The 16092-nt window shown below is 36.3% G+C and overlaps 1 protein-coding gene across 3 annotated transcripts in view; it reads left to right on the forward strand.

Annotated features, from left to right (window-relative positions):
• The first annotated feature begins 228 nt into the window (after nt 1–228).
• The window catches only part of LOC136254562 (adhesion G protein-coupled receptor L3-like), a 46352-nt gene continuing 30488 nt past the window's right edge, over nt 229–16092 (forward strand). The window contains exons 1-3 of one of the 3 annotated variants that reach the window (XM_066047300.1): nt 229–355; nt 4724–5101; nt 7102–7386. In XM_066047300.1, coding sequence (XP_065903372.1) covers nt 4729–5101; nt 7102–7386 — 658 coding nt within the window. In that variant the 5' untranslated portion in view covers nt 229–355; nt 4724–4728. Of the gene's footprint in view, nt 356–4723; nt 5102–7101; nt 7387–14794; nt 14914–16092 lie in introns of those variants that run through there. The other 2 variants (XM_066047301.1, XM_066047302.1) reach the window with 2 other exon arrangements.

The raw sequence follows: 16092 nt of genomic DNA on the forward strand, positions 1-16092 counted from the left end.
TTACTTTTTCTCCCTGAGCATACCAGTAGGGCTGACTGCTCAGTACTAAATAATAAATAAATATATCTTCAGTATAGCCCTGACTCAGTGCTTTAATTACATTTATTTCATGTTGAATGTAGCTACATGACACATCGTTGCTTTCTACTGCATCACTATATACAGCTGAGCTACGTACGTATTTACAAGGTATTTAGACTCGTGGCATTCCAAGTACTAGCTCGGTAGCAGAAATTTGTGGCGGCGCGCGTAAAACCCCCAGCTGTGTTCAAAACGAACGATAAAGTCTAGAACAGTAGAACGATATTTACAAGTGATCGTCCTCAACGTCCCACTCAAGAAGGAATCGTTTACGGTGAGTCTTGCAGTGAGTTTGTTCTGACGTAGTTATAGTGAAGTGCGCTGAATATTACTGTGTAATTGTAAATAACAGAGGATCCACTCAGTGAAAACACGGTGTAACACTGAGCTGATTATTAGCATAGATATTAGGGTGTACTTTAATAGCAATTTAATGTTATTACTAAATGTGAGCGCGACAGTGATGATATAAGTTATATAATATACATAACTTATAAATCTACTCAGTAAAAAACGTTTATGGTTGGTGATTGTACAGTATATACCAACTTTTTTGATGTAAGGATCTTTCACCCTAACGCACGGAGTTACTGCCAATCCAGTATCACTGTATCGGCGCCAGAAAAAGCGAGCCCCTGAATATGGAGACCGCATTAGGGAGGTAGAGCAGGTTTCTTTTACCCTCACAACTACTGGGGGTATGGGAAAGGAGGCAGTAGTTTTCTATAGACGTCTGGCTGACCAACTGTCCCTCCGAAGTTCAACTCAGTATAGCTGTACTCTGGCCTGCACACTGTCTTTTTCACTGTTGCGCTCTGTAACAGTGTGCATCCGTGGTAGCAGGTCCTCATTTCGATCAATTGATGTCTCTCCAGAGATGGGCTGCTTTGATGGGCACAGGGACTACTGAGTCCAACCTGTTTTATCCTCTAACAGTTGTCCAGCACATGCTAACTGGTGCTGGAGGTGGTGGTAAGGGCAGACCATCTAGCCAGGGGAAAAAAAAAAAAATATATATATATATATATACCGACTTTAAAATTAATGTCAAGTGTTCTCATGTTGTACTAGTGTAGGCTAACCTACATACAAGGTTGATGTGAACCTATTTTAGTGTGCTAAAACTAGAGGGTTTGCACTTTGCACAGATCTAGAAAGCTTCATCCTGTGGGTTCTCACTCACAATGTAGCCGTGGAATAGTTAAAGGTTGGGGCTATTGACACCAGTTGACAAAAAAGCTTAGACAAAGCGTAAAGTAAAACGTTGGGTTAAAGTGGATCCTCCAGACCCTAGCCAAGTTCATAACCACTGCCAACTACATTTTCCACTTATAAATGCAGATCACAAAGGTGCTATAAAGATGAAGGAAGTTAGCACGGAGAAGAAACCAAAACTGAACCCTACACTAGCCCCATTGTTAACTGAGGTTTGCCTGTTAAGAATTTCACTGTCTGCATGGAAATAAGATTTTGGTGAGTGAGGTTGGCCTGGCTTTGCACCTCCCCCCAATTAGTTTTGGTCACCTTGAACTCACCAAAAACTTGCTTTATGCATTGTGTGCTTGATGCTATTGTTCTGGTTGGTGTTAATAGCTGGTGCCACTGGTCAGTGTGATAGCCACTTTGATTAGTAAATGTCCTAACAACCTAATGGTTGAATTAGAATGGGACAAATAGTTAAGAAAAGTGAAAACAAAGTTAACGTGATGGCCAATCTACTATATACATCCAGTTAGCTACAGTTCCACCCAAGTGCCACACTGCATGGGTGGTCAAACTTGGGATGATACCTGTATAACAGGGCTTGTTTAGTGTTCTGTGTTTCTGCTCAGTCATATGGTCTGCACTACTTCTAAGAAGTACTTTCCCAATGTAGAGATATGCTATATCCTGTTTATTGGGATGGGAAATCATACGAGTACTTAGATAAGGCTTCATAAGGAAAATAGTTATATAATAGTACATTAAATTTGATATGTATTAAATATCATAATGTCATGGATGGAGACTTTAAATTGTTATAAATGTCTAGCTGCAATGAACTAATCTATGCCAGAACAGCCAAGCTGCGAACAAGGGCATGGCCTTTAAGTATAAAAAAGTTGTGGAGTTGAAAGTGATAACCAAGAAATGGATGCAATTATATGATAACTGAATGACATTAATATCGTTATAGCTGTTTCTTTTAGTAACCACCTTAATAGCTTTGATTTCACAACCCTTTAAAGCCTGCAATTTTGTAGGCTGCATCCTTTTTGAAGATCTTGACATGCCACCTCAGAATTGTATCTAGCAAGGGGTAGCCAACTGCCCATGCAAACTTCTAAATTGTGTATGAGACTCCAATATTTAAGTATTTCAAAATGTATTTCTGTATTATGTCAATAAATAGCTCATGGATTTATAATTGGATTTCTTAGATAGTGTATGAGAGACCCAGCTTGTGAGCTACCGTACCCCTTGGCGTCTAGGGTTTGGTAAGGGGGTACACCAGGGTAGTAGATACATATATAGAGCAGGGGTCTGGGGGGCACAGGCCCCCAGTAGCTAACGGTATTTTATATACTTCAGGACTGAAATTTTGATGTACAGAAATATCTAAACTATAGTAATAAATTATGCTATCTAAGTGGTCTACATTGATCAGGAGCTGTAGGGATCAGTTGAGTATGAGTACAGTAGTTCAGATTTAAGCTTCATCTATCACCGTGTTTAACAACCTTCTTATAAATGAACTGTAAAATTGTAATTAGTTAGCTGTAACTATATATTTTGATTTGTATATTGCATTTATACTTGCTGTGCGAGGTCTTGCAATTATTATCCACACAAAAACAGCTAAGCTGTGAAAAAATGGTGCGGCCTTAAAAAGCCTGGGTGAAAAAAGTTGCAAAATCAAAGGTGGCAGCCAAGAAATAGCTGCAATGATGTTAATGCTAATAAATTTTAACAATGCACACAGCCATTATTAAAATTTTTTAGCATTAACAATATTGCAGCCATTTCTTGGCCGCCACCTTTGATTTCACAACTTTTTTCACCCAGGCTTTTTAAGGCCGTACCATTTTTTCACAGCTTGGCTGTTTTTGTGTGGATTTCACTCCTTTTTGTACTTTATAAGGTCCCAAAACCAGCCTATGGCTGACTTTGAGGTTTGTTTTCACTCACATTTCTTCTTTTCTATGTAAATACAATGATGATTATTGAAGACAGGCTTATAAATGTATTTTATTGCATGATTTAATTCAATATTTGATAATATTATTGTAATACTCTAATAGAGTGTACATTTTTTGAGGACTTCTAATAGAACATGCATAGAGTGTTCTAGAACAATCTAGTACTTCTATTGGTAGATCTATGAAATTACAAATGTTTGATTATGAGCAGATTTTCAATTAGAAATTTCATTTATAAAATTCAGTGAGGTGATCAGCCAAGGTAGCAGTGGTTCAGTGGTTAAGGATGCAGGTGTTAGGTATGGAGGCCTCTGGTTCAAACTCTGGTAAGTTTTTTTTTCGACATTTTTTGCATACCTTTTTTACCCCGCACTGACTGTTCTATTAGAGTATTTCGATCCCGCGATTTTACACATGCTTAGTTTTTGCTTTATAACTTTGTCGCTGTAACTCTATTGCTATTCAAACTATCAAAAGGCACTGCTACGATGACCAGCCTATCTTTACACCAATTTTCAAGTTATTTCTATACTTGGTGTACTCTGTAGCCGTGACAGAACTTCGATCTTTTTTTATGTGAATAAACGCTCATAACTCCTTGAATATTACTCAGATTCACAACAAACTTAGTACGTGAATCCGCCGTTACACGCTCTTCATTTGTGCCAAAGATTGTGGCAATCGAGTAACACGTTTGCATTTTATAGTAATTTTTGCTAAGTGTGCAAAAAGAAATCGAAGCCCCCGTAGCCCCCCCCCCCCCCCCCGTACGGCGTAATAAGAAGAAAAAAAACTAAGAAATTAAAACGAAATTTTGAATGCTCATATCTTGCAAATGGCTTTTACGAATTTAATGAAATTTTCTGTGTGGCGTACCCTACTTGGGAGACAGCTATATGCAAAATAGTGTGCTTTGGAGATGGGGCCATGGAGGTATGCACACATGAAAAAGCTGTTTTCTTTCTTCCTGTAAATATACTCACAGTGTGGTCGCCGGCTTTCTTGGCCGCACGACACACTACCGTGTGTCTTGATAATAATAATAATAATAATAATAATATATAGGACCATGTGCACTTCATTAGCAAAGAAATACTTAGCAGGCTATAGTGAAGTGTGTCCATGGAATTGTGCTGCAATACTTCTTTCCAATCCCATACGCACCATTTTCAACAAGAATAAAGCATGTATATGGTTTGGGAATCCACATTAATCAGATGTAGTGTTCTAACATATATGGAAGAAATTGAAGTATTACTTTGCCATTCCCACAACTATTAGCTACATGCCAGCATTATGCTTGATGCTTCCACTTTCCTACAATAATTGTCTAGAACTTATGCTGGAATTATATAGACCCAAACAATTTTAAATACCTTTATCATAATTGTAATACAAAACTCCATGCTGCTTATGTATACATGGTACCATATATTGTATGTGAACTTATTTATCTTTTCTAGTAAAGATGATGTTATGGGCTCTGCTAACAATGTTGGCATTTCTTACCAGAGTCAGTGTTCAACAATGTACCATTCATAATTTTAAGGAAGATGCTATTGATAAGATAAACTCCACAGAAACCAGTGAAATTATTACCATCCCGAGAACATATTACAACTGTTTGTCCAGATCTAATACTAGTGATCATTACAGTTCCATGTCAGTGTCAATATTATATTCAAGAGGCCGTAATAGGAGATTTGAAGTTCGTTACAACCTACAGTGCAACAACAGAACATGGGAAATTGTCGGGAACCAGTCCACTGCTTTGAGAAGTAACACAAGCTATGATTGTTCTGATTGTACTGATCAAACAGTGAATGATTATCACTGCACAAGTAAGTTATTACAATAGGTTTATTGTGCGGTGCAATACTTTAAATTGATAATTATTAATTACACTACCTTAGCAGCAAATTATTAAGATCAAGGTAGTTGTGCTGTAGACATTTAGACAACCAAACTCAACAATGTCACTACCTGTATAGCTTTTATACATACACAGTCAGTGTGGTAATTTATATGTAGTAGAGCTGTGCAATTATCTAATTATCAAGAATGTAAACCTATTGGGATGAAGATGATGATAGGTTTATTTATCTAGATAATAGTAAACTTCCATATATTACTTGTATATCAAAGAATATCTAATGGTGTATACAACTCCAACTCTCCCACCACTTGGGCATAGTGCTAAAACTAACTATACTTTCACTTCTTATACTCTTCAAATTGTAATTTGCTCACTTTTAATTACTGGTTACATATACATTATTGCAATTGGCAGTTAACTAAAATCTAAAATATGTACGTATTTGTTTCAATTATCTAGATACTGTATGTTAGATAACCAAGATAAGTTCAAAGGAAATATCGAGAATCAAGATAGGTCTAAATTTGTTATTGCACACCTCTACTATATAGGTTGTATGTATGCACTGTAACAGCAGATATTGTACTTTGTGTGGGATCAAAGTGCTGCCGTGTATTGTATTTTCCATACAGTATCAATTAGCCACATTACTATATACTGTATGAGTTATACAGTACAGTTACTGTATGTGTATAATTGGGCAAATACAGTACAGTTAAGTATGCAGAACAGTTATGCAAGGAATGTTACAAAAACAACCTCACTCAGATAGCACGACTGATTTTGTGCATGACACGGGCAATTGGAAACAATGGAAACGGAAAGTGGAAATGGAAAACGTAAATGGTCAAATCATCATATATATGTATCCTAGAGTAAAACCCTTGTATAGTGGCCACCTCTTCAAGACCACCTTCTTATGAAGATCACCTCCGTACAAAGACCACTTTGTAATTAGATCTCAAAGATGGCTAAGGCATACTGACCTTATAAGACCACTTCATGGTCACCTTTTATATAGACCACCCTCTTAACAAAGACCACCTTTCTACATTGTAATAATACCTAGGTGACTTATCAAAACAGCTAGGTCAACTAAAAAAAACTACACTCTTAAGGTCGTCATCTCTATGAGACCTTATTTTTGTTGATACAGTAGGTTGTAGTATACTAGCCACATTTCACTTGCATGAACTAAGGACTTAACACATTCTGGTACAAACTAAGTGATAATGGTAGTGAAGTGTGGACCAAAATATGGGAGATGACATTGACCTCTTTCTATGAGTCATGAAATACATGTTTGAAGCTTATCAAATATTACCATGTAAAGAGGTGGTCTTTATAAAAGGTGGCCATGAAGTGGCCTTACCTATCTGTAGAACCTAATTACAATGTAGTCTTTGTATGGAGGTGGTCTTTATAAGAAGGTGGTCTTTAAGAGGTAGCCACTAAACAAGAGTTTTACTCTAGGGTACATTTATATGACAATTTAACCATTTTCATTTTTCAGCTCCACTTTCTGTTTCCAGTTTCCATTTCCTCTGTTTCCAATTGCCCACATGAAACTGTAGCTAGCCGGAATAATCCTACCAGTTGGTTCTATGACTATAAATAAATTACATAAACACTTGTTGATAGTCTGATCACTGAAAATTGAAGCAGTTTGGGCATGTGAGGTGAACGCTCCAAGCAAGAAGACCTGCAAGTGCAATAAATCACTTAAAGCACCAACTATGCTTTAGCACTTGGGGGTGTCTTGAGGCAAATTAAACACTCAGCTTCACCTTGTGCCATATTAGCCCCTCGACATGTCCTCTCATGCTGTATTATCTGTACACACATATGGTGGTGCTTTAACTATATAACGTAGAGCTGAATGACTCTATTTCATACTTTGTCCAACGCATTCTAACTATGGCACATTCCATGAACATTATGTTTTATGTTATAATTTGTTCCTAGATATTAGTCGTCCGAATGTAAATCTGGTAAGATCATTTTCATCAGTAATTCTTCTGGAGGGGGAAATGGTTACCTTATCATGTATTCCAATAATAAGGCGAACTGTTTTGTGGTGGACTCACAATGGATCAATTGTGATGGATGGAACAACATTTCCTCGACCAAACTCAGCTCGTTATTTACCCATAACAAATGCCACGACAAGTGACAGTGGTCTGTACACATGTCGTGATGCCATGGACAATCCTCTCTTTCAACAAAACATCAGTGTAACTGTTTTGCCAGGTAATAATATGTATAAATACACAGAAAAATTTGGAATTTTCACCTAGAGTAGGGACCATAGCACATTGATAAAAAGTACTGAAACAAGCTGGAGTAGTGCACAATATTAAATCATAGTAAAACAATAAGAAGTGTTATATCCCTACTGTGCATTTCCATTATGGTACATGTATCTTGAGCACAGTAGGGATATAACACTTCTTATTGTTTTATTATTGTGCACTACTCCAGCTTGTTTCAATACTTTTTATCGATGTGCTATGGTCCCTACTCTAGTTGAAATTCCAAACTTTTCTGTGTACTTGTTAGTTAACTTTTTTTGTAACCAATTATTATGACTGGTGAACCCATGTATACCACGAAAGAAATGATGCCGCGCTCCCCAGCTATATCAATTACGCTTCATTGTCAGCTATGTTCAACTCGTTATGCAGCATTTTGGATCAAGAACTGTTCGAAAAGCACCTCTGCAATCCATGCATACCGTAAGAAAGAAATGGTGCTGCGCACCCCAGTTATATCAATTATTGTCTGAAAAGTGAAGTATCCATTTATACGCTTCCTTGTCAGCTATGTTCAACCCGTTACACAGTAGTACGAATCAAGAACCGTTCGAAAAGTACCCGTACAATCAAAGTAACCACTATGAAAAATACGGACAGCGATTTCCGTTACGAAGGAAAGCCATCACATGCTATCGCCAAATTGACACTTTTTGCTGTCAGCAAGATGAATGGGACACAAAGGAGGACACTGGTAAGTCCATGAAGAATGCATTGTACGTCCTGCGGTATTCCAAAAGGCACCTCTTGGGTTGAAGCGACGTCGAACGGTGAAAAAATCAAGTCCGTAGCCTTAGCTGTTATCGAGTTATGCTTGTCCGAAGGCATCAGTCAGTCAGTTACTTACTCAGTCAGTAGAAAATTCCGTTAAATAAATTATTTTAAAAATTCTGTAGCAACTTGTTGAAAGTGTTTTGGGTTGATCTGAAGGCTTGTTTGGGCTTAGTTTTACCTAACCAATACTGCCTCATCGTTGTCAGGGAAAATCGAGGCTGATTTTTGGGTGATGTTATTTCGTGGGCCACGCCTACTCCTTTGTGGTCCCTACTATACAGTAGCTATCGTACTGTATGATTAATCTGTGTACACTGCTTGTACCCAATATCAAAAGATGTACTATGATACATGTATACTGCATAGGCAGGGGCATACCTAGGGAGATTTTGAGGGGTTTCAGGAAACCCCATTGGATTTTACACACTAGCTACTTGAAACATTAAGAAATTTAAACTTCAGGTTTTTAGAATCCGGAATCTATCATGGAACAGGACACATTTTAAGTTTTTATCTTAGATAAATAATAGTTTTTCACATGATAGCAACACTTATAGCATTGTTCTGAATTAAGATTTTGGTGAAAAGATTATAAACCATTCAGGCATATAAACTGCTCTAATATAACAGTCACTTAGCTGTGGTGGAAACCCCTTTTCAAAATTCTTGTGTACTCCACTGATAGGTCTAATCCAGAATAGCTGAGTTGTGATTTTGCTCCTTTTAGTATGGCTAGTGTTTGATATAATATTTGAAGGTGGAGGCTTGCATGATGTTATTACAAAAATTTGTAACAATATTAATTGACTTTAATATCAGTAAAATAATATCCACACAAAAAGCCAAGCTATGAAAAAATGGTGCAACCTAAAAAGCCTGGGTGAAAAAAGTTTTGAAAGTGACGGCCAAGAAATGGCTGCAATAATGTTAACGCTAACAAATTTTCACAACAATTTTTATTTGCATTAACATCATTGCAGGGATTTCTTGGTCACCACATTTGATTTCACAACTTTTTTCACCCAGGCTTTTTAAGGTTGCACCATTTTTTCACAGCTTGGCTTTTTGTGTGAATTTCACTTCTTTTTGTACTTTATAAGGCCCCAAAACCAGCCTATGGCTGACTTTGGGGTTTGTTTTTACTCACATTTCTTCTTTCTGTACAGACCAAATGATGACTGTTGAAGACAGACTTGTAAATGTATTGTGTGCATGATTTACTTCAGTAAAGTTATTTGGTAATATTATTGTAATATCCTAATAGAGTGCACATTTTTTGGGCTAGAACAATGCAGTACTTCCATTAGTAGATCTATGAAATTATAAACGTTCATTTATAAGCAGAAATTTCATTTATAAAGCAGAAATTAAGTGAAGTAATCAGCCAAGATAGCAGTGGTTCAGTGGTTAAGGATGTAGCCCTGTTTTGAACTCTAGTAAGCTTTTTTTCGACATTTTCTGTGCACTTTTTTACCCTGTGGTGACTGTTCTATTAGAGTATCTCGATCCCACAATTTTACATCTGTTTGGTTTTTGCTTTATAACTGTAACTCTATTGCTATTCAAACTATCAAAAGGCACTGTTAAAATGATCAGCCTATGTACACACCAATTTTCAAGTTGTTCCTATATACTCAGTTTACCTTGTAGCCATGACAAAATTTTGTCCTTTTTTTATGTGAACAAACGCTCATAACTCCTTGGATATTTATCAGGTTGCAACAAACTTGGTACATGAATTCACCTTTATACATGCTTCATATTTGCCAAAGATCGAGACAATTGAATTACATGTATATGTTTATATATGGCAATTTTTGCAAAGTGTGCGAAAAGAAATCAAAGCCCCCATAGCCCTTGTACAGGATAAGAAAAAAAACGAAGACAATAAATCAAAATTTTATATCTTGCAAATGGCTGTTGCAAATTTAATCAAATTTGCTGTGTGGCCTACCCTACCTGGTGGACAGCTATAATACAAAAATAGTGTGCTTTGGAGAAGGAGCCAGAACCTATATGTATGAATGAAAAAAAATTTTTTCTTTCTTCCTGTTAATATACTTACAATGTGGTGTGCCGGCTTTCTTGGCTGCATGACACACTATTGTGTTCCTTGATTAATAATATAACAAATATAATTGTAAATATGTGACCTAATTTCAGAAAACCGTCAATATACGCACAACAGTACTTTTGTAATAAAACGCATTCAAAAACAATGGGTAAAAAATGCAAGCTTCAGAAAAAAAATTATATCGCCTTGCTGGTTGGTGAATTGACACTCCAGTGGATAAATCGTGGGTATCATCATGTTCCCCTATTCATAGGGAGTTAGAATATCCTTATTTCATCTTCATACACAGGTGGGTGTCTGAGTTACAGATGTTTGTTTATGTTGCAGTGACAAAACAATCTACAACGATTTTTCTTCAATGAATTCGCCTTTCTTCCGGATCACAGAAGAATATCTTTGGCAAAAACTATACCTTGGTGAATGCACAAATTCATGGCAAATGCAATGAGCAAAGATTCAACTCCATACGCCATTGTATCAGTAAGTTATGATTAGGAACCAGTCTATTTTGCTTTTTTTTTCACCTATTTTTCTTTCCAGCAATTCTTTTATTTTTTACCTATTATGCTCCATATTTTGCTCAAGAATTATAAATTTTGCTCAGCACTGATCTTTGTTAATTGAATATTTCCAAGTGCAAAGCTACAGTTTCGCCTTAAAGTGACTGTTCTATTAGAGTATCTCGATCAGAAATTACTTCTAACATGTAAAGCAAGAAGCCAGCTAATATTGCTTAACATGTGTGGCTGTTTTGTTAGGGTATCTCGATTGTCACTTGTTATTCCTGTAACAATTAGCTATGCATTGTCGATATTTTAGCGTGTCTGACTGTTCTATTAGAGTATCTCGATCTTTTGTGCAATTTTTATGTCCACTCCACAAAAGTTGCACCTATTATGCCAGCATTTTGCTCATTGCTTTTACCCAACCATTATGCCAAAAATTTTGCTGGCGAAATCGACGGGTCCCTAGTTATGATGGTTTATGTAAGCGCCTGTAGATTATTTTCTCGATGTCTTCTGTACATATTGATTTATTCGCTCGTCCGGGTGTCTACTGCTGTATTTCCCACACTGCTTATCTTATAAAGCTTAAACTTGGCCAATCCATTCCTCTGTCCCTGTAGACAACAAAGAACCAATAAAATGAATTTTGATAAATGTGCGTATATCAACGGTTTTCTAAAATTAGGTCACATATAGTAATCAAGACACACAGTAGTATATTGTGCAGCCAAGAAAGCCAGCACCACACCATGGGTATAATGACAGGAAGAAAGAAAATGTGTTTTTCACACACACACATATATATATATATATATAGCTCCATGGTCTCTTCTTAAAAGCACCTGTAGCGCACTAAACACCAAATTTAGCAAAATTGTCCTATGCATTTGTAAAATACAAGCTCTCAAAGTTTGGCTTTATTTCTTTGTTTTTTTTGGGGCCTATATTTTTCTGATGCACACATAACAAAATCCATTATAAATGTAATTGCATAATTCAATCACCTTGAAATTTTGCCTACATTAACAATGTATTAAGGCAACTTCATGTATGAAATCTGGTGTGAATCTGAGTAACATTCACAGAGTTGCAGATGATTATTTGTGTTAAAAACCAATCTTATGTCACGCCTACAAGGTAAACCACTTATGGGAGTAACTTGATTATTGGTCTGTACATAGGGTAATGATCATAGCTCAAAACTTTTGTTGTTGTTTGAAAGAAATCACTGTAACATCTGCAGTGTTGCAAGGAGAAAATCTGGTGTAAAATTTGGGGTCAAGAACAGTCACCAAGAAATAAAAAAAAATGTTGAAAAGTTGCCCAGGGTTCAGACCAGAAGCCTCTACACTAACACCCAAATATGGTAGGCCTTTTGTTTCAAAATGATTATTTGTAATGATATGTTCATAAATTATTTGGTATATTTAATGAATTATTTGATAGGTTCAATGAATCATTTGATTATTCAATTTTAGTGTTCTATTTTTGCAATTAATTTTTAAATAAGTATCGTTATCATAATCAGGTTGTAGTTAGTATTGTATAATTTTGGCTAATCACAAGACTCCTATGGTTATGAAATCAAGTTGACTGGTTACTGCATGTGAGTGTGTAAGTTGCTAATGATGGATAGTGGAATGGTGAGATAAAAAGTTTGTATTTATGCACACATATTGCATCTGTTCATCAATGAAGCCAAATTAAGGTTAGTTAATTATTAGTGTTCCACCAATAATCGGATCGGTATTGAATCAGAGCTGATATTGGGAATTTTGGTATCAATTGGTATTGGTTGTTTAGGTATTTTGATACTGATCGATTAATGGCTATTCGTGCCAATCGTCATCATCATAGCTATCATCATAAATACTATGCTAACAAAACTTGGGGTATAACAGGTTGGAAATGATGTTGAACATTATTCTAGCATGAAAGGTGCAGGAATTGCTTTGTTAAACATTGAGCAACTGCTACTTACTATGTTTGCATGAAAAAGATAGAAATAGTCTACTCTAATAGAACAGTCACTACACTATAAAATAGAGCAGTCACACATAGCTAACTTTAGAGGTGTGTATAGACAGGCAACCATTCCAACTGCCATTCTACTGAACATATACTAGGCACCCAAGGACAACACAATGGATATACAATATGATCCAGGGTATTTGTATCGGTCAAAATTTACTGCTAGGTATTGGTATCGGATTGGTAGGTATTTTTCTGCATCGGTGGAACCCTACATTGTCAATTGTGGCACGTGCATTGATTAGTCTGCATGGCTAGTAAGTGTAGTACACAGCTACATTGTAGGCCTCACTAGTGGCATGATACATAGCTAAAGTAGCTATAGGTATGTAGCTTGGCCTATATAGGCTTAATGGTAGCTAGGAAGGGCATAGATTTCCTTGAAAATTGACTTGCATGAGAACAAGGACAACTTTATAAGCAAGATTGAAATATTCTAATAGAGCCGTCAAACATACTTTCAAATTCTTAATACACAACAAGTGTTAACTTTTACATTTAACCAGTTGTTCATAAGCAAAAGTTTGTCATTATCCATTAGAAAGTATCAAAACATGGGAACTGCAGAAAAATTTGAGCATAATTATGAGCATAATAGACAAAATTTTTGAGCACTGCAACTTAGAATAATAGGCAAAATGAAAAGCATAATAGGCTGGTACCTACTGAAATGTGAAGTATCCAATACACTTCGTGTCAGCTATGTTCAACCCATTATACTGCAGTACAAATGTATGACTGTTCGAAAAGCACCTCTGCAATCAAAGTAGCCACTATGAAAAATACGGACAACTTCTGTTATGAAAAGAACCATCATGTGCTACCGCCAAATCAATACTTTTTTGCTGTCAGCAAAGATGAATGGGACACAAAGGAGGACACTGGTAAGTCCATGAAGAATGCATTGTACATACTGCGGTATGCCAAAAGGCACCCCTCGGGCCGAAGCGACGTCGAACAGTGAAAAAAATCAAGCCTGTAGCCTTAGCTGTTATTGAGTTATGCTTCTCTGAAGGCAACAGTCAGTCAGTAGAAAATTCTGTTAAATAATTTAAAAAAAATTCTGTAGCAACTTGTTGAAACTATTTCGGGTTGATCTGAAGGCTTGTTTGGGATTCGTTTTTGTCAAACCAATACTGCCTCATTGTTGTCTGGGAAAAGTGAGGCTGGTTTTCAGGTGATGTTTTTCATGGGTTACGCCTACTCCTTTATGGTCCCTATTATAAAGTACTATCGTACTGTATGATTATATAGCATTGTGAGCCTTCTAATTTGAAATTTGCATTTAGATCTTAAGGTCATTTCAATAGTGAACATGAGATTTACTGAAACAAAAGTACCGGTGATGTTTTGTATCACATGCATAGAATTATAGTAGAGTGGCTAAGCAACAAATATTTTGATGAAATTGTTCACTTTGTGATAAAAGCTTCAACTTTTCAGTGGAAGTTGAGAAAGGTATGCTTAATCTGGTGCCACGTCAACATTACCTTAGGTTATGTTTAGAAACCTTTAAACTGTCCATCTCTAGCTGGTCAGGAAACCATACAAGTATAGTAATTACTTAAATAGCTTGAATGCATTTCAAATTACAGGTGCAATCAAAAAATCTTTCAAATGTGGTAAAATACACTGTTTTTAAACTTTTCTAATTGAGCCAATATTTTAGTGAGGCACAATCCTAAAGCAATAATACAATATTATTGCACATCTATGGCTTCATATACATTGACTCTATGTGCTTCTTTATATTGCAAGCTATTGACCTGGATGGGCACCTCCCTTAACCAGCTTATGGATATGACCATCTTTTGCTTGTATATGCAGATTCAAAGTTTCAGTTAATTAAATAATGAGTACTTTTGTAGCTTCCCCCAATACATGTTCTATTAGTTTTATTTTTCAGGTTCTTTAAGCATGATGTGATTGGTAAATGGCACTGTATCTAATACGAAATGGTATGTAAACAAATACCGAGTCTGTAACTGAGTCAGAATCCCTCCCATGTATGAAGTTGAACCAAATATTTTTGAACTCCCTATGAACAGGTGACATGAGGATGCCCAGGAATTATCCATTGGTATGTTAATTTACCGACCAGTGATGTGATAAAGAAACTTGCATAAACTTTTTTCTGGAACTTGTGTTTTTTTAAATGCATTTTATTACAAAAGTACTATTGTGACGGTTTTCCAAAATTCAGTCACATAATATGTTGACAGCTTTGTTAGTGGGGATAATTGTCGGCATTCCAGTGTCTCTATGGGTTGCGTTTACGGTTGTGTCATGTTCATGTTGATTGCCATACAAATGGAAATTAAAACACGTTATGTAAAACAAAGCATACACATGTAGCTAATATCAATTGTAACAGCTTAATGATCAATATAACTCAACAACTGAACAAGAGAAGGCTGGTAGCCAGCTTCAGCTTATTTATACAATCACACACTAAGTTCAAGGTTACATCATCATGTACAACTAACAATAAACAAATTAGCAGTTCTAATTATTCATAAGAATTAACATCAGTTCATAATGTATTACACATGCTTTTCCCTTTGAACTTAGATTGCATCCTTCAGTAAAGCTCTTTACTGTGCACACAGACAAATTAGCTACTCTATTACGTGCAGGGTGACTGCCACTGGCATAGTGAATTATTATGACATGAGCTATGATATGTAGCTCTAAAAGTTGCACCACGTAAACTTCCATGCAGCCATAATTATAGCTATTTTATTCCACTGTATTTTATAATGAGACCATAACCATGTGCATGCTGGCACTGTGAGGTGTTAATTTGTAGTAACTGTTCTGAATCGGCTTCAGTGACGAACAGATGCAATATGTGTACATACATATGGACTTGTAATCTCACCTCTTCCCATTTGTCTCACGTGGCCAGACTGTGCTTTTTTCTCTTTGTCATTGGGTTTTTCTCCCTACCCAGTCGCAAAGAGAAAAAGCGGTCTGGCCATGCGAGACTATGGTTCACTACTATCCATCATCAGCAATTTACAAACTCACATGCAACTTGATCTCCCCCTGAGACCATATATATATAGGAGTCTCTTGATCAATCGTAATTATATTGATTTTAACTATAATATGATTATGATAACGATACTTGGCACAAATCATTGATTATTGTTTAAAATTGCAAAATCAAGACACACGGTAGTCATGCAGCCCAAGAAGCCGGCGTGCAACACCATGAGTATATTGACAGGAAGAAAATGTGATTTTCGCACCTCCA

Source organism: Dysidea avara, chromosome 4, assembly GCF_963678975.1.
Source record: "Dysidea avara chromosome 4, odDysAvar1.4, whole genome shotgun sequence".
In the NCBI taxonomy this organism is placed as follows: Eukaryota; Metazoa; Porifera; class Demospongiae; order Dictyoceratida; family Dysideidae; genus Dysidea; species Dysidea avara.